The sequence below is a fragment of the Argiope bruennichi genome, chromosome 7 (genome assembly GCF_947563725.1).
Source record: "Argiope bruennichi chromosome 7, qqArgBrue1.1, whole genome shotgun sequence".
NCBI lineage: Eukaryota > Metazoa > Arthropoda > Arachnida > Araneae > Araneidae > Argiope > Argiope bruennichi.
Genome location: NC_079157.1, coordinates 45,852,824 through 45,878,779, shown reverse-complemented (window position 1 = coordinate 45,878,779; position 25,956 = coordinate 45,852,824). Strand labels below are relative to the sequence as shown.

At 29.5% G+C, this 25,956-nt stretch overlaps 1 protein-coding gene across 2 annotated transcripts in view; it reads left to right on the top strand.

Moving 5' to 3' along the window:
• Positions 1-25,956, top strand: part of LOC129976751 (fatty-acid amide hydrolase 2-A-like) — a 43,110-nt gene extending 17,154 nt beyond the window's left edge. The window contains exons 1-9 of one of the 2 annotated variants that reach the window (XM_056090484.1): positions 3,264-3,424; positions 9,302-9,448; positions 11,631-11,813; positions 14,807-15,026; positions 16,600-16,809; positions 17,383-17,502; positions 19,535-19,704; positions 22,189-22,281; positions 25,249-25,956. In XM_056090484.1, coding sequence (XP_055946459.1) covers positions 9,440-9,448; positions 11,631-11,813; positions 14,807-15,026; positions 16,600-16,809; positions 17,383-17,502; positions 19,535-19,704; positions 22,189-22,281; positions 25,249-25,833 — 1,590 coding nt within the window. In that variant the 5' untranslated portion in view covers positions 3,264-3,424; positions 9,302-9,439 and the 3' untranslated portion in view covers positions 25,834-25,956. Of the gene's footprint in view, positions 1-3,263; positions 3,425-9,301; positions 9,449-11,630; positions 11,814-14,806; positions 15,027-16,599; positions 16,810-17,382; positions 17,503-19,534; positions 19,705-22,188; positions 22,282-25,248 lie in introns of those variants that run through there. The other variant, XM_056090483.1, reaches the window with a different exon arrangement.

The following is a 25,956-nucleotide window of genomic DNA, read 5'->3' as shown; positions in this document are numbered from 1 at the left end:
TCCTAATTTTGTTGATTTCTTTCAAATTTTGAAAGAAATCCATTCAGAGAAAGTCTGTTTGATCGGCCTTTCGAGTACAAGTGAACTCGAAAAGACTGTAAGAGAATAAAACGTAAAGACCTGGATAGATAAAATTTGGAACACAGATTGAACATTCTAAAATGTATATCAGTATAAAATTTTATTTTTAAACGATAGAAAAAGTTTATATTTCAGAAAAAAATATTTATTTGTTCAATAAATAACAGATAAACAGATGACTAGATGCAGACGATTGTCAATTTTGATATCGGCACTGATTTCAAATAGTCAGAATAAAGAATAAAAAAAAAGTTTAAAAAAAATTGCATCGTTTGCAGCGATCATTAAAAAGAAATTACCTATTCTAAAAGAAATGTAATTGAATAAACGAAAAAGAGAAATAAGTTTTCGTTTCAGCGGATGGCGAAACAGTGTGTAATTTGCTGCTTAATCATGCAATTTATTATGAAAAAAAAGGAAGAAAGAAATCTGGAGCGTTCTTTGCCTTTCTCTTGCATTCTCACATAACCATGCTATTGATAGATTGCGGTCAAAGTTGCTTATGCTCACTTGTTTCACCATAAAACTTAACCAAGTAGTTTCAATAAAATTCCCATAACAACTTTTTAAATTACCCATAATTCGTTTTAATTGCACTTTGATTTCGTAACTTTGTTGTATTTCAACTATAATCAATATTAGAAGAACACGATTATTACGTACTCCTAATATAACAAATTATCCTTTCAATATTGATGACTGTTCTGATTTTTTTTTCTCATTGTATTGATAATAAAAAATGGCTTCAAGTGTAGTCATAATAATTTGCAAACAAATGAGTTTAATATTTTCAATGGGAGTAATGAAAGCGATTGAATTAATACACGTAGTAGTAAAAATGTAGATATATTTGTCAAAGTTTGAAATCCGGCATTACAAAGTTTACTTCATACATTACATTTGAAATCCGGCATAGAATACCGAGGAAATTTTAAGCGAAGTATGAAACAAAATGTTATACCTTCAAAGTATGAAATATTCCGCAGCCGATTCAATCCGAATATCACGTGACAAAATAAATAACGCTCTCCTTAGGCTCAAGATTTGCCATCTGTATTTTATACTTTGTTTCTTTTATAAACTTCACTTTTAAATGAAAGCTTCATCATGCTTGACCTTCGTTTCATAATTTTCGTTTCATAACGCGTTTTCCGTTTTATAGAATACCTAAGCATTAAATGGCTAGGGGAATTATATAACAAATTCAAATGATTCTGATATTTTATAATCGTTTTCAATACGTTGCTTAAATAAAATTTATTATTTTATAGAATGCCTAAGTATATTACATACGATGCCTAATTTTTTTCCTACTAAACTGGGATCAAATTCGATATAATTATGATGTCAAGGTCACACCAAATTTCTTTTATAGAGAACTTAGGTTTTTGAGTTATCAGACTTAAATCTCAAGAAGGTATCAACCGACAGACAATTAATATTTTGATATATTTTTTCCCAAATAAGCGCTAATATAACTGCAATTTTAATGTTAGGTATTCAAAATCAATTTCACTTATAGCTCTTTTCATACTTTAATTATCAGTTTCATTTCACATCTCAAGAACAGATCGATGGACCGACAATCAATCCTTCGATGTAGTATTTTGTCCAAAAAGTGATATATATCTGCAATTTTGATGTTATATGTTAAAAACCAATCTCACTTATAGCTCGTTTCATTTTTAAATTTTATCACTTTCATATATATTCAAAAAGACCTGCAGAATATATATATATATATATGTACATATATATACATAAAACTTCGATTTATTTCACCGCGGAAGGCATAATTTATGTACAAAGAATAAGTGGTAAGAAATACGTCAGTCTACATCGTTACAGAGCAGCAGAAGAAAGCAAAATTTTTCCCTTCAGTGGTTTTACCATAAGATTTTGATAGGGATTTCTTTGACACGTATCGATTTAGAATAGGGAATTTTAGATATCTTTGAAAGAATGTTGTAAGCATTAAGGATTTTTTTCTCTTTACTCGGAACGAAAATTCTGAGATTATTAATTGTATTGAAAGCGCGTATAATTAATTAAATGAAGAGTGGGAATTGAGTCAGGAAATAAGGGAACATTTTAGAATGAAAATATGGGCTAAGTTAAGATAAAAATTAGGAAATTAATTAGGATTTAAATTAGAATAGGATACATACATTGTGTGTGTGTGTGTGTATGGATATTTTAAAATCTAATTTAAACTTAATTAATGTCTTAATTTTTAGCTCAATTTATCCCATATTAACTTCATTCTAAAATATTTTCTTATTTCCTGATCCCATTCCCTTTTTCTATCTAATTAATTCGACAGAAGCTTTGCAAAATTGCTGATTCGGCCAAAGAGCGACACGTTCCCACACTCCGAGTGAAGGGATAAAATATTGCTTATATAAACATTCCACTAAATGGTTATATAAAATTCTTATTATATTAATTCTTATTCTTAAAAATGCTTATATATAATTCCACTAAAAGATCCCTGCGTTTCCCTTGCTTGTGATTAACATGTGTTAGAAATCCCTATTAAAATCTCAAAGTATATATTCACAGTGATAAAATTTCGTTTTGTGTCGTTCTGTGTTTTGCTCGTCGCTTCTGCTTGTGCAAAAAATTATGGCTCCCGGGACGGAAATAAAACAGAGTTAAAAAATCGAAAATAGTCTCTTCACTGTCTTTGAAACTGCCTTCTGCTTCAAAAATTATATGTTTACATAATATATATATATAATATAAATTAAAATTAAGAAATTCTTCAGATTCCTGATTAAAATTTTTGAATGATTACGGTAATTTTTCCATTTATACTTCAAATACGAGAAAGTAAAAAGAAAAATTATCTTTTCCTTTCTGTTTATAATCAATTTGATTTAGTTTCATAATGCCAGTGTATCGCTATATCCTGTCATTTCAGTAAACAAATTTCATCTTTCTGGGAAGAGAGAATTTTTTAATAATAAACTCTCTGAAATTCAATAACTAACAATTATTAATTGGATGGAACGAAACGAATAAACAAGAGAGATAATGTATGGTCTAGCACTCTAAAAACCAGTCTATTACTTGCGTTGTGAAAATTGTTTTACTTAGAAAAATTGTGGATGAGTCAGCCATCAAATAAATTGTAAATGGTCTGTAATTGCTTCCTCGTAGCCAATAATACTAACAGACGAGAAGCGCTTCAAACAATCTGGGTCAATTATTTTTGTGATGATGCCATTATCAAAAACAAATGCTAGTTGAATGTAAATTACAGGCTTTTCTCATCTGACACTTCAGTGTGTTAAGGAGCAATTTCCTACTCAACAGTTTATGCAGCGTTTCCAGAAAATAGGTAACATTTTTAAAATTTATTACTTACGATTTCAAGAGTTGTTCGGTATTTTGCATAATGGACGAAAATTGTAGAGCTGAAAGTTGTGTTTTACAATACGCATTGAGCTGGAATCGTTTGCATTGTATACAATCTTAGTGATTTTGAAATATCTATATTATAGTATATTATTTTCTCAATTTATTTGGAATAAGTAACTTTTTCTTTTTCTTTCAAAATTATAGTTGTATTCAATTTCGAATGATGTACGATATTTTATGACGTATAATATATCCTGTTGTGAAATTGAAAGATATATTCTTAACAATTAAAGAAAAAAAAATCGCTTGCATACTTTTTTTTTTTTTTTTGCGAGTTCGAGATATTTTTTTTACTAATATATTATTTTGTTTGCTGTAAGTGGAATAAATAATTTTTGTGTCCTTTTTAAGAATAATAATCATTGAGCTGGAATCGTTTCAGTATATTACATTCTTGGTGATTTTGAAATATATATGATAGCTTATTATTTTCTCAATTTATTTGGAATAAATAATTTTTGCATCTTCTTTCAAAATAAGTTAGTTGTATTTAATTTCGGTTGATACACGGTATTTTGCGTTATGGCGTATAATTATCTTGTTGTGAAAATGAATACTTTTAACACTTAAAGAAATAAAATCGTTTGCATATTTTTTTTTTTTTTTTTTTTGCAAATTTGAAATATTTTTATAATAATGTATTATTTTGTTTACTGAAACTGGAATGAATAATTTTTATTTCTTTTATTAAGATTAATTTAATTTGATTTCGAATAATGAAATATTTTTTTTTATTTGACATATAATATAAACAACACGCTATGTCAATGCAAAAGCCAGCATTTGAAATGGAAGTTATATTTTTAAATAAATATTGAGTTGGAATCGTTTGCATTATGTTACATTCTTAGAGATTTTGAAATATACACGATAATGTTACATTGAAATAAATAACTTTTGTATCGTCTTTCAAAGTTAGTTGTATTTAATTTAGATTGATGTACGATATTTTGCATTATGGCGTATAATATATCCTGTTGTGAAATTGAAAGCTATGTTTTTAACAGTAAAAAAAATAAAATCATTAGTATACTTTTTTTTGCGAGTTTGAAATATTTCTTATAATAATTTATTATTTTATTTGCTGAGTATTGGGACGGATAATTTTTATTTCTTTTATTAAGATTAATTGAATTCGATTTCGAATAAGGAAAGATGTTTTTTAGGATGACATATAATATAAACAACAGGCTACGTCAATACAAAAGGCAGAATTTGATCCGAAAGCCGAAATAGAAGTTATATTTTTAAATAAATATTGAGCTGGAATCGTTTGCAGTGTATTACATTCTTAGTGATTTTGAAATATACAGTGGCTTCCAAAAGTGTTCGTACACCAACAAGAATCAATTAAAAACCTCATTATTTATCATTATATATTCTTATTTTTACATGAAAATTTTTTCATAGCATATTTTTACAGTTCTTAATAAAGCAGTGAAGAATAAATTTTAATTACGATGCAAATTATTTTTTTAAAAATGACAATAAATAAAATTGCACAAAAATAGGACACAAAAGTGATCATACACTTTAAAAAACGTCACTAAGTATGAAATTTTCTAAATTCTTATAAACGTTTAGTATTTAGTAGGATATCCTTTATTCTTTATAACAGCTTTTAAACGTTTGGGCATAGATTTAACTAAACGGTCGGTTACTTCTGCACCGATCTTGTTCCATTCTTCGATCATTACTGCTTTCAGTTGAATTTTCGTATTAATGTCGTGACTTCTTATTCGCATCTCTAATTCTTTCCAAATATGTTCTATAGGGTTTAAATCCGGTGATTGAGCTGGTGTTTTAAGGGTTTGAGGGCAATGATAGAGGCAAAAAAGACGAACATTCATGGCCGTGTGCTTAGGATCGTTGCCTTGGTAATACACAAAGTTGTTTAAAATGCCCAATTTTTGTGCTGACGCTTTTAAATTATTATTGAGAATATTTATATAAACTCTATGATCCATTATACCATCAATGAATACTAAATTGCCTACTCCAGCCGCTGACATACACCCCCAAACCATGACACCTCCACCGCCATGTTTTACTGTTCCAACTAAATTCTTGGGATTAAGTTCTCCTTTTTTTTTTTTTTTTTTTTTCTTCTCCATACAATGATTCTCCCATCCGACCCAAAGATGTTAAACTTACTTTCATCTGCAAATAAGACACGATTCCAATAGCTCTCTGGCTGGTTTATCATAGATTTGGCAAATTTAAGCCTAGCAATTCTGTTCTTCTGACTTACAAAGAATTTTCTTCGTGCAGAGCGGCCATGTATACCAGCATTCCGAAGAATTCTACGAATAGTTTCACAGGAAATAGAAGTTCCATTTGATTCATTATATTGTGAAGTAAACTTTATTGCACTCAGACGTGGATTTTTTAGAAATTTACTCACAATATTTCTTTGACTTCTAGCTGACAGAATTTGAGGGCGACCATTACGAGGCTTGTTTGCAATCCTTTTTCCCTCTCAGTAACGTTTTATTATGCTTTGCACCGTTGAATGAGGTAGATTAGTTATAGTTGCAATGCCTCTAATTGATTTTCCAGCTTTAAAATGAAATATAATTAATTTTCGTACGTCTAAACTCGTTTCTTTACGAATGCGCTTCATATCTAAGAATAAAGTAAATAGAATAAATAATCGTGATATCAAATACTGAAATCAAACGATTTTAGTGTATTTTTCAATTAGGAGAAAAATAAGCCGCAAAAGATATTTTTATGATGAATTTAAATAAATAATGTTTGGATGTACGAAGACTTTTGTGTTCTAATTTTGTGACATTTTTTATTTATTTATTTTTTAGAACAATACTACTTGATTTTTTATAAAAATATTTGTTCAGTTTTATTAAGAACTATTTAAAGATGCTAATTAAAAAAACCAACTAATAAAATGCTTTATTAAGAAGTATAGAACACAATTTCTGCAAATTTCTTTAGTGTACGAACACTTTTGGAAGCCACTGTATATGATAATGTATTATTTTCTCAGTTTATTTGGAATAAATAATTTTTGCATCTACTTTCAAAATTAATTGTATTTAATTTCGATTGATATGCGATATTTTACGTTGTGGCTTATAATATATCCCGTTGTGAAATTAAAAGCTATATTTTTAATGATTAAAGAAATAAAATCGCTTGCATACTTTATTTTTTTTGAGAGAGATTCAAATATTTTTATAATAATATGTTATTTTGTTTGCCGAAGCTGGAATAAATAATTTTTGTGTCCTTTCTTTAAGATTAATTGAATTTGATTTCGAATAATGAAATATTTGTGTGGGGGGGGGGGAGGGACAGTATAATATAAAAAAACATTCTCTGTCAATATAATAGCCAAAATGGAAGCTATATTTTTAGATAATTATTGAATGGAAATATTTGCATCATATTTCATTTTTTGAGATTTTGAATTTTTTTTAATAATATTGTTTTATTTGCTTTGCTGAATTTAGAATATATATGTAATAGGTTTTTTTATTTTGAATTTTTTTTTAATAATAATATTATATTTTTTTGTTGAATTTGAAACATATATTTTTTATTTTTTATTTCATAATACATTACATTGGATGTAATCCGGTTATTTCAAAATATATATATTAATATAAAATACGATATAATTTCAGTTATTTGCCATTTCACTCATTTAAATAACTTACGGAGAGACAGAAGACGTTAATTCTGTGTAATGAAAAGAAATGTTTCTTTTACCTACGAATATGTAAATTTCTAACTAAAGCCTAGCTTTGAAGAATACAGAAAACTCTCAATTTAATGGATTAATTAAGATGAATTAAGATAATGAATTGCCCGAAAAATTAGAAATCTATTCATTCATGAATTTTAGTGAATAGAATTTAGAATAGGATATTTTACTTAAAGTTATATTTCAGAAAATGTGTATGGAAAATAATAAATACATATATTCAATCTGAATGATAAAATTCTTTTAAATTTGTATTAGAAGGTAAAAAAGGTAAAATAATAAAAAACATTGTCTTTCATTTCAAGATTCATTGAATCAGTACTTTATTGCATTTGTTTCTTTATTATTTTTGCTTTTTTTTTGGAGATTGAGATTAATCTAATAATTGATGAGTGAAACAGCGTTCTTGCAACAATTTTTATTTTAAAATAAAAAAGTTTTAATAAAGAAATTTCAATTAAACGATTATTTTTAATCGCTTTTATTAACAGCCGGCTTTGTTTGTCTATTATTTATAATCTTTGCTTTTAATATATTTATAATCTAATAAAAAATAAGCAGATTAAATAATAATGTTTATTTTTTTCCTGCATTATTTATAATTATTGATATAGACATACAGAAAAGTAACAGAACATTTTTTAAAAAATTGTACGATTTAGGATTAAAATATATATTACAGAATGGTTATTTAAATGCTCCATTATGTTTAAATAATCTAATCATTGTTTATACTATCCGTCTTTGGTGAACAGCTTGTTCGCCTAGATTATTAACCTTTTAGGCTTTTAAATGATTAATATGGTACGCGTTTATTTAAAATTTCACCTTGTTATCTCAAATGACTGATCAAACACGAATTCAATTGGCTCACTTTATTGCAAATTTAGAAGTAATAAAATATTAATAATATTAAGAAAAAAGTATATGAAAATGAAATTTATATAGTCAAAAAAGGTTTTTTTTTTTTTTTTTTTTTTTTTTTTGTCTTAAGATAATACAAAGTCATTTTTTTTTGGCATAATTCTTTTGGAAGATATGAACATCAATTTTCATAAAGAAATAATAGAGATTACCCATCTGCCAACAGTAAAGTCTATTTTTGCGCTCTATTAAATTTTTTATTTGAAGCCTATTTTTTAATTTCTTTTGTATCTTCTTTCCTCTGACTGAATGGAATTTTTAATGATACAGCAAGTGCTCTACAAAACATTTCTAAGAATGCAAATTTTGCAGTTCCATTCATTGACTAAGCGAAACGATGAATTTAATACAACTATAAAAACATTCTATGATATGTCATTTTCGTGTCATTTGTTTTTGACATTCGACAATAATTCTGTGCCACATACGTTAGCGTTTTTATATATAAATTTGAATATATTTACATTCAGCTATTAAAAGTTCTTTTTTGTAACAACAAAGTCTAAAAAATAATGAAATGAAGCAATAAATTTACGTAGTTGCCGATGAAATATTTTTCCATTAATGCTGTAATGATATTTTTTTATTTGAACAAAAATTATGGTTTGTATTTTATAATTTACTCTAAATAAGTATTGATATCATTTATAATATGAAAAATAATCAAAAATTATTATGTGTTTTAAAAAATATCTCTCTATCTGGCAATGAAGAAATTTATGAAATTAGAATCTGGTATAGTTATATCAAAATAAAGAAATACAATTCATTTATGAATAAACACATGAATAAATCTTTAGATAAATGAGATGGTTTATTGTTTTCTTTCTTAACTATACATGCAGTTATCTGTCATATGTATTTAATATTTAATAGACAGAACGATTATGTTTTGCATTTTTTTACTGTTAATATTATATATTATAATTGCAGTTAGAAGATCTTATCCTTTTGTGAGTTTGAATTAAAAATTTCCCTTAAAAATATGTTATAACTTTCCATTTTCCTTTGAAAATAAAATTTCAAGATAATATTTCAATGAATCAATCTTTCAAAAATTCATTCTTAATTTAAAAATAATGTATGATTTAGGTTTTAAGAAATTGAGGAAACAATTTAAATTTCATGCATACATTTGATTTACAGGAAAAGAAAAAGGAGAAGCAGAAATTTTTCGACCAGGAAGTTTTTAATATATTTTCGGAGCTTGCAAAATAACTCTTTACAGAAAAAAGAATTATAGGAAGATATCTAAAGGTGGTATCTATTTTTAATTACATCATCATGTCCGTCGTAAGTATATTATTCCTTATGTTATTTCTAGTATCTTGTATTTACTTTAAAAAATATATATATTTGCATAAATGCTATATCCGACGTTACACATCGTAATAGAAACTAATCCTTGTAAATAATTCTAAATGCCATTTCAGCAGTTATGCACTATACACAAACAGGATGCTGCGGTTTAAAAGTGATATTTCACAAAATTTTTTACAGTCTAATTTTTTTTTCTACTTTCCTAAAAAACATTTCGTTAAGAAATTAAAAATTATATATATATATATATATATATATATATATATATATATATATATATATATATATATATATATATATATATATATTTAAATTTATTTTTATATTTTTGTATTGTTTTAATTCTTAAACTGGCAATGAGCAATATTATACAAATTATGATGCGATTTTGATTTCCGCTGAAAAACTGAAAAAAAAAATGAATTATCTCATAATTGTTTACTTAATTATTTATTTTAGACAAAATAATATGTTCAAACAAAAAATTTAATTATTTCAGAATGTCATCGAAATTAATTAGTTTATTGCAAACAATTTATGTATTTCGTCAATATCGCGTATTTTTTTTTTTTAATTCAGCTCTCAAGCATGTTGTAAAAAGAAAATTGGAAAATTATACAATAGTCAAATTGCAACTCCAAGTTGAAAATTAAAAAATGGAATATAATGTTTGTTCTGAATTTTGTTAAGAAACGAAACTCCATTTTTTATTTTCGCACAAATTTCTTAATTATTTAACGAATTTTTAATTAAAAACACTCTACTTGCATTAGAAAATTGCTAATTGATTATAAGCGTTCGTTTACTTTTCGAAGGTAAAAAAAAGTCGGTAAAGGTTTTAGCAATGCAATTAGTTTTTTTTTTTTTTTTGCCAAAATTAGGTTGTTTTTTTCCTACATTTTATTATTTCACTTTGCAATGGATATATTACTTTTGTAGCTAATTTTAGATGCAAGAAATGAAATCAGCAGTAATCTGAACTGTAAGAAATGCCGTAATAAAACGGAAAAACAAACATTGCAAGTTCTAAGAAATGCTTATTTGAGTTATTAGAGTTTATTCATGAAACCAAATGAAAAAAGCAATTGTGTATATCATGTGATGTGTAATTACATGTTGAATCTTAAAATACATTGTGCATGTGTTTGTGTCACTAGCGTTTGATGATGCAACGTTTATATTATGCGCTATAATTTTTTTTTTTCTTATGACATTTATATTTTCTATTTTAAAAAATATTTTTATTATTTAAAATATAAAACAATACATCATGAATCAGCTTTTAGATGTTTTAATGCATAAAAGAAAATCAGTAATCATACATTCAAATCTTTTTCAAGTTTTTTAATTTATACATCTGAGTTGTTAAAAAGCATTGCCAATAAAAATAATGTTTATGCCTAACGATTTTGTTCAATACTCTGATGTGTTGAGAGAAATTAAAAACTTTTTTTAGTACTCTGATGAGTATATTTAAAAACTAATTTATAACAACTAATTTTACAAATAATTTAGTTTAAAGTATCACTAATTCAAAAAAAAAAAAAAAACGCCGATATAATTTTGTTAGATTAACATCAATAATGCTAAGAAATATGATAGTTGAAAACGATATTTAGAAATCTGAACAAAATTAGAACAAACAAAGAAATAAGAAATCCAAAATATTTAATTGAAGTTCTGACGTAACATAACCTATAATATACCACAGAAATAAACAGTCATTTCAGTCAATAAAAAAACTGTTTATGTCATTCTGAAACTGATTGGATTTATATTAAATAAACAAGGTATAGTATGCAATAAGTAGTAAATTATGCGATTATTAAATCACTCTTTTCTTAAATGCTCTTCTGTGTATCATAAAAATCAGTAGATGCAAGCTATACTGGCAATAATTAAATACACTAATAATTGTAACATTGTATTCAATGTTTGCAAATAAATGAACAGAAAAAATTCCTTCGCGTTTTTATATTTAAATTTTGTATCTATTGCACAAATGAATGCATCAGTTTTGTATCTATTGCACATTTCAAATTTTTTTTCTTCTGTAACTTGATTTCACTTGTAAATATCATTGACCAGAACTTGTACGTTTTTTAAAATCATTTGTTATCATTTTTGTTATTAAAATACCAATATATTACTTCAGATTCTGAGAATATGTGCGGAGTTTATTCGCATTTTAGTGACGATCACTCGTCCATATTCTGACTACGTTTTGGATTTTCTTTACCGTCTTTTTATGGGTAAGACGCAGAAACTTCCCGCCATCGACAATAAAATTCTTCTAATACCAGCTGTAGAACTAGCGGAAAAAATTAGAAAAAGACAGGTAAGTATTTTAGCAATATAAGACAAAAATTTAATGATTATGTTTTACATTTTCTTTTACTTTTGGAATTTGTGACATTTTAACAATAATTTCTTGTTTTGTAGGTCGAAAATATTTTAAAAATTTGCTGAAGGCGTCAGTTTTTTAAAAAATTTCTTGTTAGCTATTATGTAGCCAAATTGTTTTATATTATTAAAACAAATTTCTACAAATTCAGAATTTAGTTTTATTCTTTTCCTGACATATTTTATTTTCATTAAAAAATGCAAATTACAATTATTAAACGCACGGAAAAAATTAATCAGAAGCTATAAAGATATGCAAATTAGAAAATTCGTTTGAATTTTTATCCAGCCTTTCATTTACTTATCTCAATAAAAAAAAATAATAAAAATAAAAAAAAAAAAATCTGCTATTGCAAAATTTCAAGTTATCTGAGAGAGCATTATTTTTTTTAAGTCTCAACTCAGCAGTAAACATCATGTTCTCACATGACTCTTACTTCGCAATCACCAACATTCAGAATAGTGATGGTTTTTCACCTTCTGAAAATCAATCGAGTTCTAAAAAGATTTTTTCGAGGTCAGAATTTTTTTTCCGTGAAAAACCAATTTAAACCGTTTTTAAACAGTCACGTGACTATCAGATTACGCATGCGTCGATATTCAGAAAACAATGTGTGTGTGTTCCCCCTTCCTCACCCATCTCAAAGTGTTCGAGCTCCAAAATCTTATCTCGAGGCAAGATTTTTTTATTAGTTAGAAAAATTGAAAATTATATATATATATATATTACCTCACCTCAGTGTTTCGCGTTCCTTCCCATCTTCTTTGTGCTTCTTTTACTTCTTAGGACCCTGTCCTTTATTGATCAGTCAGGAGAATCGGATACATGGCGGACATTCGCACCAAGTTGTAATTTTTTGTTGGCGATAAGTCGCCAAATCTTCTTTATCATTTTCTAATAACCCTAAAAGCCATAAATTGGTTCCTCCAAAACGGTAAATCGCCAGTTTTCTGCTCTCGCATTTTGAGGCTTTAAAAACCCCAAACCAAAACAACATCATTTTTCTGACATAATAAAAGCAATAATAATAATAAACTCACTCCATTTTACACAATATAAAATAAATAGCGAGCTTTGAAGACTATTTGTTCACTCTGGATAGTAGCGTTCATGATTGAAATATATGGAAATCTTATATTTAGAATTTCATTTTTGAAAGAGAGAGGCAACTAAATAAATGGAATCTGTCCACTATACTCTGTTTCACCCTAACTTGGCAGTAGTGTATATTCTAGGTATGCCGAATCACAGTCACTGTCAGGGGAACTGGGTTACTTTAAAGTACAAAGTTACTAAAAATGCAGATAGCTGGCGAAACTTTATCTCGCAAATTTTTCGCCAAATAGTAAATATTTATTTACGTTATTATATTATCACTTTATCGGAGAATTAATTTTTCTTTATTTTCATTATTTTTTCAATATTATTGATACATTATTTTAATAAATCATTAATGTTATTTCATTTCGTTTCATCGTTTCTCAAAAGAAAGCCCTAAATCTTTCAATATTCGGTAAAGCGTATTTCGGCTAATGTTTCGAAAAGATATCTGTATAATCGTTCACATCTTTTAAATATTTATCTAATGTTGGGATCTCATTTCTACGAAAATATGCATGGATTTTTCGTCAAATACAAAAAAATGTAAAATCATCATATTTTACAAGACCTGAATGTTTACCTACTGAGCCTGGTCATTTCTTTCCAGGGGTACTTAAAGGACTGGATGCCTTTATTTCTTTTTTCAAAAGGAAAACTGTTCATTGCGAAACACCTGTAAGGTGCGAAACTTTATCGACGATTTGATTGATAGAATCTGAGGGATTTCTCGGAGTCGAGAATAAACGTTTAATATGTTTCTGCATGCTGCACTTTTTGTTGGTTTCACTCGTCTTGAAGGTGTGCACAGCGTAGTCGGTGATAACACTTTCTCTTTTTCAGACATTTTAGAAGTGAATAAAAATAACGAATCGAATAAATATTCAACAATCAAAACTAATAACTACTAATGTGATTAATAGTATCAAAAATATCAGCTGGAAAAAAGCGAGAATAAAAAAGTACGAAACATTATAATGGTTGCGAACTGAATGAAGCTGAGTTGGCGGGTACGTAAAAGAAAAGCGCGCCAAATATTTGACCTTGAAGACCGGTTCTAGCCAAAGTGGAATTCATTATGTCAATCTTTTAGTTTTATTCGTTCGCTTTATTTACAAAATACTTAACAGATAAGCACTTCTAACTTGAGAATAATTTTAAATACATACTGATAAAAAAAGGATTTCTGTAATTTATGATATTATTTGATAAATTTCTGCGCGTTTTAACTATTTTAAAGTCGGAATTGTTGGGGAACTCTTTCCCAACGCGAAACATCACATTTTCTACCTTTTAAAATACTGCCAAGTTAGGATGAAACAGAGTATAAAAATTACTGCACGTGCAAATTTAAAAAAATTGATTGAAAATGAAAGCTAAATGTATCTACAATGCTACACATATATGGAATAAATCTTATTCAGAGTTCTAGTAAAAACTGAATTAAACTCGTTATTATTATTATTATTATTTCATTTCTGCTGTTCTTATACAAGCTTTTTAAACCACTCATCAAAGTAAAGAAAATAACAGCGGCAGACTCACAGAAATTCCAAATAATTTCAGCAAAAGAGAATAAGATAATTATCCCAATTATATATAATCACGTTTGTACATATACGGAATACAATGAGGGAATAATCATTAATTCATTTGAAACAGCGCCCTCTAGTGTACAAATAGGATGTTTCCAGTTTTATGATCTTATGCTAAATTAATTTGCTCTGACGCCTAAATTTTCTTGAACTTTATTGAAATTCTTTCAAATTGTCTTTGAAATATGACAAGATTTGGTTAAAAATTCTAATTTTTTTTTTATTTATGTACAGCTCAGTTCCGAAGAAATAATGAAAGTATATATTGAAAGAGCTAAATCTGTTCATCCTTACATTAATGCCGCTGTGGATGAACGCTACGAAGAAGCACTAAAAGATGCAAAGGAAGTTGATAAATTCTTGGCGAGTGGAGTTAAATCCGAAGAAGATATCGCCAAAGAAACGCCACTTCTTGGAGTTCCATTCTCTTGCAAAGAAACAATCGGTATTACAGGTAAGATAACAGTTATATACTAAGGAAATTTTTTTTCTTTGTTGAATTCTTTAAAATATCAATTCCAAAATGATAGCAGAAATGCAAATCAGTGAAGAAAAATAGAATTTTTTTTTTTTTTTTAATCCACCCGTGTTTTGCCTTCTTAAATATTTTCAACAATTTAAAGTGTTCTTTATGGATTAAATTTCAACTTTAAATAATTTTTTTTTAATATATGCGCTTTTTTTAACGAATAGTTATATTAAGAAAAGTTATAGTAAGGAAACAAGAAAGTAGGTTCCAGTGACCAATTAAAAAACATTTAAAGTAATGAAATAAACCATATGGAATATATTTAAACATAACTGCCATTCGTTCGAAGACATTTGTCATAATCAATTTCATATTTTACATCCCGGTATTAAAAAACATTGTCATTATAATAATAATTAACAATAAATTGTTTCATAGCTGTTGTCACCCGGCAACCTCTCATCAAAATGAAAAAATTTAAAGTTGCGAAACTACATGAAAATCACAGAAGGTGAGATCTGGACTGTAAGGAAGCTGAGGAGATATTTCTCGGTAATAAGTCTTTGCGTTGCAGCCTCGTATGGGGATACGGCGAAGTTTCAATTAAAAAAATAGTATACCTTACAAAGAAATCGTTGCATGACTGTCTTCACTAATGATGATATCTTTGTAGTGTGAATTGCTCAAACTAATCAGCATGCACAATCTTAGAATTGCGAATATAGCTTAAATTTCAAATGGAACTTCTGGATTGCCCATCTTTATAAGAATAGCATCTAAGTTACAAAAATTGAAAGCAGAATATAGAAAGTCGCTACACTCTTATGAATTTCGGATTGACTATTTGAAAATTTAAATTAATGAATCCAATGATAGGGATTCAAAACTTTGTACAAACTGTCAGAGAAGAGAAGCAATATATAAAAAAATAAAAATCGCATTGGAATGTATAACCAGAAATGGCACTTAGATAATATTTGGAGGTACTGATATTACAAGCTAATAACTGGTAAAAACCCCATTTTCATTTGACAATACTTTACACTTACAGAATGAGTGCGCTAGTTGAATTTCACAACAGCTGCTGCATGCTTCTTAATAATTATAATCCTTCCCCTCTCACAGAGGTGGCCCATGGACAGTTGAACTTTTTGGAAAAATACGAGGCACTTCAGTAAACGTTGTCGTTGCCTTCCTAATTCTTCCTCTTCAGCTACTTCTTACGTAAAGTACATCTTTTTGTTATTTTAGTATTTTTTTAACTGTTTCATGTTCCCAGTATGAGTTTAGAACTTAAAACGGTTAGAATTGAAATGCAGCTGCATCGCTGAACATGTATAAAACGTAATCGTACCAATTTTGTTTTACAACAAATAAGTAAATCCAATTGTTGATTAAATTATTCATTTTATCCAGTAATCTTTCATCTTATTCGAATTTATATCACGTTCTGGGCCAGAGGGATATATTTTAGTCAATTTTTTTTTAATCTGTGATTTTTCTTTTTGTTTTATTTATTCTACTTTTTTACTTCTTCTCTTTCCGGCGTCTTCTTCAGGAATGAAACAAACATCGGGACTCGTACGTTCCAAGGACCATATAGCCGATAGGGATGGTGGAGCGGCGGAAATGTATCGGAAGGCCGGTGCCATTCCCTTCGTCGTCACCGATGTACCGGAACTTTGCATGTGGTGGGAGAGCTCTAACCACGTAAATGGTTTGACGAAGAATCCTTATGACAACACAAGGACCGTCGGGGGGAGCTCAGGTAAGGATTTAAGATTTCTTTGAATTGGGCAGAGTTTCAACATTCGAGGTAGAAGTTGTGCGAGATTCCCGCTTTTTCATATAATGTAGTAGAAAGATTTCTACTACAGTGTATGGCATGTTTTCTACTTCATAGTGCAGTAGAAATAGCACAGTCTTTTAAATGATTGGATAAAAGATTTGATACAGATTTACAGTTTTGGCGAGAAGTCTACAGTCGAATTTCATTTTCGAGTTTTTCACATGCTCTATGCTAGGCAGATAGTCATCTCTTCATAAATCTAAACCGCAATTTGATACAAATTAAAAATTGAGATGATAAAATCCATTCTAGATTTCATCCACCTAACTTTGGTCTTGTGTCCATGGTATTCAAATGCACTTATATATGATTAAAACTGTCTTGACGTTCATAATAAGTAACTGAAAATGGATTATATATTTTTTGGATTTTTAGGTACTATTTTATTATAGTTTAAGAAATCAGTTTCCAGATAGACCAAAACTTTTGATATATATTTGTAATTCCATTGGCATAATTCTTTAATTTTCTTTTCTTTTTTCTTTCCACCAGGAGGAGAAGGTGCCATAATTACATCAGCCTGTTCAATTATCGGTATCGGTAATGATATAGCTGGAAGTATACGAATCCCTGCATCATTTTGTGGAATCTACGGACACAAACCATCCAGAGGTATGTAAACTCCTCTAGTGATTTTATTGACTTGAAACATTCCTATTTAACTTTGAAATATTGAATTACTTTTTTTGGTAGATGCGTTTCGACAAGCTATAATTTTGCAATTTTGTTAGTTATTGCTGTATTCCAGTAAAATCTCATTTCAAATTATAACCGTGGTACAGAATATTTTAAGGATAGATCACTATTCCTATCATCCACTTATTTTTCATTTTGTACGCATGTGCTTTTAGATAAAGTTGCTTGAGGATCACCTTGTATCAGAACGAAATATTGGTAGTGAATGCTGACTAGCAAGTTGGCTATTTCTGTATTTAGACGCTTTCTTAATCAATAGCTCTTAAAAAAAGCTATAGAATGAATTGAGCTTTAGCGAGAATTACTCATTACAATCGCACCGGTTGTTGGAAACCATTCTGGTTCTTCTTTTAAGCGAAACTAAATCTTCGATTATTTTCTCTTGAAATTTTTCAGGAAAGCAATTATTCAAGATTATGGCCATCTCTAACTCAGCTAATATTTAAGTTCTCCATATTGAAGATTATGGAGATTTCTACCTCAGCTAATATTTAAGTTCTCCATATTGAAGATTATGGAGATTTCTACCTCAGCTAATATCTAGGTTCTCTGTATTGAAGATTATGGAGATAGATCTCTATCTCAGCTAATATCTAGGTTCTCCATATTGAAGATTATGGAGATAGATCTCTATCTCAGCTAATATCTAGGTTCTCCATATTGAAGATTATGGAGATAGATCTCTATCTCAGCTAATATCTAGATCATCTTTATTGAAGACTATGGTGATATCTATCTCAGCTAATATTTAGGCTCTCTATATTGAAGATTATGAAGATCTCCCCCTCAGCTAATATGCAGGTTCTTTATATTGAAGATTATGGAGATCTCTACTTCAACTAATATCTAGATTCTCCAATATCAACAAAACTTGCTCACTTCCCCTTCCCTATGTCCAGTATTCATAGACATATCTAACTATGATAAAACCAAATGGATTAAATTGCAACACAACAAGATAGATATCTGGTTGATGGTCTTATGTTTGATGGGCTGTTGTTAAAGGGTTTCGCTGGGTTTTTTTTTATTGAAACTCAAATGTGGGTAATTTCCAGAAAGGCAATTACTGAAGTTTACGCCAGACTTATGCCTTAAATGATACCTAATTGCTGTAAGATCGCTAAAATTAACAGAAGGTTCACACTTCACTTTCTGCATTCCTTGATGTCACATGTGAATCAGGGACTCATGAAACAGAAATATGAATCAAGGACATCAAGGAATCATAGACTACAATAAACCAAATGGGATAGATATAACACATCAAGAAGGCTATCTAGTTAATGGTTTGATGCATTGTTGTAGGAAAGATTTATTCTTAGTGAACTAAAACGTAAATAATTTTCTCTTGAACTATTGTAGGAAAGCAACTACTAGAACTTAAGTTAGATTTCTTCGTTTGCTAATGACTAAGGCTTTCAGTACCAGTTCTTCACATTCCCTTTTTTTTGCGTGGGTCCTTGGTTCATGGACATGGACAACAATTATAAACCCAAATTGTATAAGACACAACATACCGAGAGGGCTGTTTAATAGAGAGTCTTATGCCTGATGAGCTGATTGTGAGTTCTCCTTGGTTTTCTTCTACGCGAAACTAAAACGCGAAAAGCCGCCTACTGGAATCCTTTAGGAGAACAACTACCGGGGCTTACTCTAAATTTCTACCTTAGTTAATACCTAGGTGCTGCAGTGTCGTTTCGACCACTCGTAGAACTCTGAGGGCTTCTAAACCACAAACTGAACCATGTGCTGATCCCCCCACCTCCATCCCGATTCGAGATGCGAATCTTCTAGTTGATTTCAATCCAGTCAACTGCTCTTAAACTGCCAAAATTTTATTTGGTACTGTTTAAAAACAGAAAGAAAAACATTTGTTCCACTTTAAATATGCTAGAGGAATTTGTAACATGCAAAGCTTGGATAAGTTTTCATTCTTAATCGACTTTAGGTATCGTGCCAAATTGGGGTATGTTTCCTTACTGCGAAATGAAGACAGAAAAAGAAGACCGGACCATCGACTTTGTAAGCACAGGCCCCATGTGCAGATACGTTCAAGATCTTCCACTACTGTTGAAGGCTCTTTCTGGTAATGATGAAAGATTGAAATTAGATACGAAGGTAAGTATTTCTATTCAGAAATATTCAAATGTTACTGTAGTGAAAGCTTATAGGCCAGTTAACAGCCACGCACCACGAGCAATTGTTTTTGTATTGTGGTCTTGTTACTCGGCTGCGAACCACAAGGTCCCAGGTTCTATCCTCGCTCATATCAATCTGATACATTACGGGATAGAGTGCTAACGTTCCGAATCGTTGATACTTTACAATTTTAAAATTCATTTTTTTTTTTCGTAACTGATATATTTTCGAGTAAAGAATTCTTAATCCAAATTTTATCGACAGATAGCGATTTAAGTGGCATCATTATCAATGATAAAACCAATATTATATAGGTATAGTTGTTTCAATCATCCCTAGGCAATATTTTTATGATTATATTTATCGCCATTTTGAAGTTAAAAGGGACGGAGCTTTCGATTTTTAGTGGATGCTCTGAATATACTTCTTATAGAAGAAAAGCACGCATTGATAGTAAGTTTCTCCGAAGGTTAATAATGTTTCTGTTTTCATTATTTCAACTAAATAGGCGAAAGTATAATTGTATATCGAGATGCAATTTGTTAGACCAAGAGCTTAAACGGTTTTGGAGGAATGTGGCGCGTTTTAGAAGGTTCAGAGTCTCAACTCATGGATTCAAATTTTATATTTTAGTATATAAAAGCAATAATTATAAACTTCTAATATTTATCTATTTCCAGATTATCATTATTACATCAAAACACATCGTATGTCAAATTTTCCACAAAAATCTGATGCAAAATACCTTCAATCAGTTGGGGCAAAATGCTGATATATATATATGTACCAAATGTTATTTCTTATGGCACTTGCCATAGGCAAGCCCGCTGTTCGAAGACAGCGGATTTAAGCCTGGGGGGTGCCTCTTGTTTCTATAGTAGCGCCATCTAGGGCCAAGAGAACGACTTAGCTACACACACGTCACACCCCTTTTTACGGGGCGGACTTCATTCACAGATCGTAATTTAGACCTGAATCAGAGAACGATCATCCCGATCCAGTACCCCCAGTGGTATTAGTCTCGACATGGAGGACTTTGTGACCACGACAGATTTAACGCGCGTCAGCCACCAAGCACGCGGGGAATCTTCGGCCGGCGGGGTTCAAACTCGCAGCGGAAGGGCCGCGAATTCGACGCTCTACCAACCAGGCTATCCCGGCCCAATGTTATATGTGATTGTTGTAAGTTGTCATAAAATATTATACATCACCAGTGATTTTAGCTGTTACATCAGTTTTGCTGTGTACGTTTTTGAAATACCACATTTTAAAATTACAACCATGATATATTCATCTATACATCGTCATATTTACATATATATATCGGCAAGATTTTTATTTTAGGTACTTCAAGGGTACATTCATCAACAAAAGATACCGAACAATCCCTTCATCACAAATCCTTGACATGTTTCAGGTCTTGGACCAAATGGAATTAATCATAATACAACAACAATTAAAAGAAAGAGCTGCTTGTAGCCGGCAAATGTAGTTTAATAGAATATTATCTATACTGAAACAATTATATTCCTTCATCTGTTTAAACATTTTATGAACAAATCTCTGAATAATGAACACATTTTATCGAAACTGTATCTCTTAAGAAATATATTTATTTTTCAGAAATAGTTTTTTTTTATCATGTGACGATTTTTTCATTATTTAAAGGGGGAAAAAATCTTGTCTCCTTGGGTAACTAACTGCTTCTCCGGAAATATCGGTTTAATTTCATTTTAGTTATAGTTTTTATGCTTACTTTGATGTTCATGATTCCTTCAACAAAGAATTTTAAATATCAAATTTTGACTTGATACCCTGACACTCGTTCGATTTATTGTGTAAATGAACCTGCCTGAAACATTCGAATTTCATGATACCACCGTATCATTAAAAACTAGCGTCTGGGTATTTTAAAATGCGTGTTGTCCTAATCTATAATGCGATTTCGTAGTTTGATTTCTCATATGCAGATAATTAGCAGAATCTTTCATCCTCATCTTTCAAAAATGGGAGGAAAATTACGAGTAATAAAATAAATATCTGATGAAATATTAAAAACGGTTTATATTGTAGTAATAATATATAATGTTATTAAAAATTAAACAAAAATAACCATTTTTAAAAAAAATTACCGAAATTTAGGTAAAATTAATTGGCATTATTTATTAGCTGTCAAAATTTCAAAAAAAAAAAAAAAATGCATATTCTAATCTTTTAAGATATATTTGTACTGAATTTGGTAAGTCAAGGGCAAAGATATATATAATAAATATAACCTTATAAATATAACCAACTTATAAATATAATATAACCAACTTAGTAAGTCTTATATATATATATATATATATATATATATATATATATATATATATATATATATATATATATATATATATATATATATACATTCTTCATTATTATTAGTACAGTTGCATGTTAATGAGACTTTATTTTTCCCAACAGGTGAATTTCAAGAATATTAAAATATACTACATCGAAGAATTCCCGGGGATCTTGAATGCTGCAGTACCAGATGTGAAGAAACGCATTAAAACGGTGAGTAACAAAAATCAAAGAAAATCAGATATAAGTTAATTTAAAATAATTCATATCGCTTTAATTGGAATTTTAATCGATAATAATTATTTCCCTATTATGAAAGAATAATATAAAAGAATTTCATATGAGTGTGTATCTTGTGCGTTTTCTGGAAACAGAATTCTCAAATAAGATTTAAATCTTTCATCATAACAATAGAAAAGACAACTTAACAGAACAGTTATTTATTTAACTTTTAATTTATCTGTTATTACTTGAGCTAAAGATTTCAGTAAAATAGTAATTGAAATCATATTAGAATCATAAACCTTTATTTTGATTCAATATCTATGGTTATGAAACACTTATAACCAGCTCAAGACAAAGAAAGAACAGTCGATGTTTAACGAGTCATTTTTTAGATGACTTCTGTTGGTCCCGCCATCTGTTGACTGATATTTTAATGAAAATGTCTTATATTTCTTATGATAAACTTCTCAAATTACAACTGTATTAATATTAGACGTGAACAATTATGCTGCAAGAAGTTCAATTGTTGTAAATATTTTAAGAATTAAAATAAGAAATCATCCTATCTCTTAAGAGAACTGGTAATACAAGGAGAAATTAAAGAGAAACACACAGCGAAAATACATGATTTTTTTTATGATGTCCTACTGTCTATTGTTAAAATAAAATCTTTTTAGTAATTGAAATAATCCTTTCAATTTTTTTGAAATGATTTAATCTGATTATTATTTAATGAAACTATTCTTTTGATTATTTACTGAATTATAAATCACTTATACGTGCGAATTTTACTTATGTTAAATTCTTCCCATAAATTCCTTACTTTGTACATAATTTTATGTATCAAAAGTGTTTTTCTCTATAGGTTTTATACAAGTAAGTCAAATAATCCATGGTAATTGCGTGGACTTACTCATCAAATGATTCAAATTACCGAATCACCTATTCTTATCTATTGCATTCACAATTAAACGATTATTTTCTTGTTATCCAAAGTCTAAAATTTGTGTTCTGTGGTAAATAGCTTATAAGCCAGTTAACAGCTACGAAACACGAGCAATTGCTTTTGTATCGTGGTCATGTTACTGGACTGCGAACCACAAGGTCCCAGGTTCTATCCTCGCACATAACAATCCACCACAGTTCTCTTTCTACGATTTGATATTTGATTACGTTTCTGGCGCTTCGTTCCGGCACCATTCCTCCCGCGAACTGTTTTAACTTGATGCTGTGTACGTAATTGTCAATACCTGTCTTCTTTTCTTTTCGTTTTCTATGTCTAATAAATGTGCTGTCTTCAAGAACCATGCTTATATTTATTGAAAAGTAACAACAGGAACTAAAATAAGTAGATTTTGTAATGGGATGTGTGGTATAAATGGCGCAATGACTTGCATTCACCGATGAAGTTATATTTGTGCTATTGAATAGGCTTAATAATAGTACCTTTGGAAACATGATGACTCGCGTGACATGTCTGTTATGAAAGAATCTTTGTTAAAAATTAGTGTAACGTGGTACACAAGTCTTTAGAACAGTGGTCTTCAAATTGGGTTCCACAGAGCCTTAGGGTACAAATATTTTAGAGCCACGAGTGATAAAAGAAAGAGAGAGAGAAAAAAAAAAAAAAAGGGAATCTTCTCAGCATCGAAAATGTTGATTCTAGAGAAAGTTTAAGAATAAATACAAAATGAGCTTGCATATAACATTTATAGAGCTATATTTCAAATGTTTGTGCAAAATAAAACAACAACAAAAGAACATGCAAGAGCATCCCAATTATTAGATGCAATGATCTAAAAATTAGTGACACCATTTACACAAGTTATGCTTATTATTAAGTAGATAAGTAAAATAACATAATACAAATTTCAAATTCAGCGACATCTCTTTTCTTTATTTTCATTATTACCACCAATTATACAAGATAACTACAAAAGTTAGACTTACATTATTAAATTAAAATTACATTGTTAAAAAATTAAAAAAACAGCCGACAGATGGCGCTGGTACGAACGACTTAGTTGGATGTATGAAATGAGACAGGCGATTATCAATACTTACGCTCTTGATCCAGTTCTCCGTTGCATGCTATCATGTATGTGAACAAGGATACTGAGTTGAAAAGATAAAGCTTTCTTGGTAAAAAAAAAAACAGCCGACAGATGGCGCTGGTACGAACGATTTAGTTGGATGTATGAAATGAGACAGGCGATTATAAATATTTACGTTCTTGATCCAGTTCTCCGTTGCATGCTATCATGTATGTGAACAAGGATACTGAGTGGAAAAGATAAAGCTTTGTTGGTAAAGCTGTTTTACATGAACGAGGAATCAGCGACTGTTGCACTGAGTAAAGTCCGACTTCAGAAACAGTGGCAGGCCTCATAAATCTTGTTCAGTGATTTGAGGAAACTGGATTGCAGAAGGATCGTTTAAGGTCCGGACAACCAAATCTAAGGCAGACACGTTTTGCGCGCGTTGCAGCCGAAATGGAAACATTAGCATCAGAATCTAAATGTGGGAATGTCGTCTAAATGTGAAACACACATTGCTATAATAAATTATTTGTAACATTATTTTTGTTATTTGCCTGTCTTTTCTTTCACTTATGTACAAAACGCTACCTATCGGCTGTTTATTTCTTATCGGCTGTTTTTTTTTTTTTTTTTTTTCCTTACCTTAAAAAAATCCCGTGACTGATCGATGCTAAACTTGCAAAATGTTTTTTATTCTGCTTAATTTTCTCGGTTTTATAAACTTTTAAAGTTTTTATGAACTTTTTACCCACCCTGTATTATAAATTCTATTGATATCTATTTCCTCTTCTTTATATTTTCTTCATATACTTTATAATCATAAAGGATGATTTAATTTTCCATCCAAAAATAACTTTTGTTAAATTTTAATTTTATTCTACAAAATGATCATTTATTCATAATTTCTAATTTGCAGGCAGTAAAACACTTCAGCAATGAATACGGCGTTGAAGCAACACCTCTGGTATGTCCCGAGCTACAACATGCCTTTTACATTTGGGAATCCAAACTATTGGAACACGACGGCCCACCCTTCCAGTTCTATTTGAAAGGAAAAAATAAGAGCATCAACATGTGGTTGGAATTATTTAAGAGCATAATCAGGTCCTCTGAACACACCCTCCCAGCTATATACTTTGGAATCGTGGACAGAAGGAAAAAGGACGACTTTTACCAGTTCTGCCTCGACAAGTACAAAGTAATCTATCGCAAATTCAAGGAAATCTTTGAAGAAGACGCTATTCTATTGGTCCCGACCCATCCAGAACCTCCTCCTCACTACTTAATGACCATTCCAATGTATCCTAACATCGCCTACACCTGCATATTCAATATATTGGGTTATCCATCTACGCAAATACCTGCAGGATTGAGCAATGGCGCTCCTGTTGGTATCCAGGCTGTAAGTGGACCGTTCAAAGATCATCTCTGCTTAGCAGCAGCGGCGGAATTGGACAAAGTTTTCAATGGTTGGATCAGTCCTTGTCCTGTTAGTGTATGAAGAAGAATCCCTAGATAATTCTATTTTGTAGTATCTGTGTTTTTGAATCATGTCATCCTGTTTTTGTAACCTTGCATTTCTGATATTATTAAGGTCTCTGTCTAAACTTACTCTTTGAAGTAA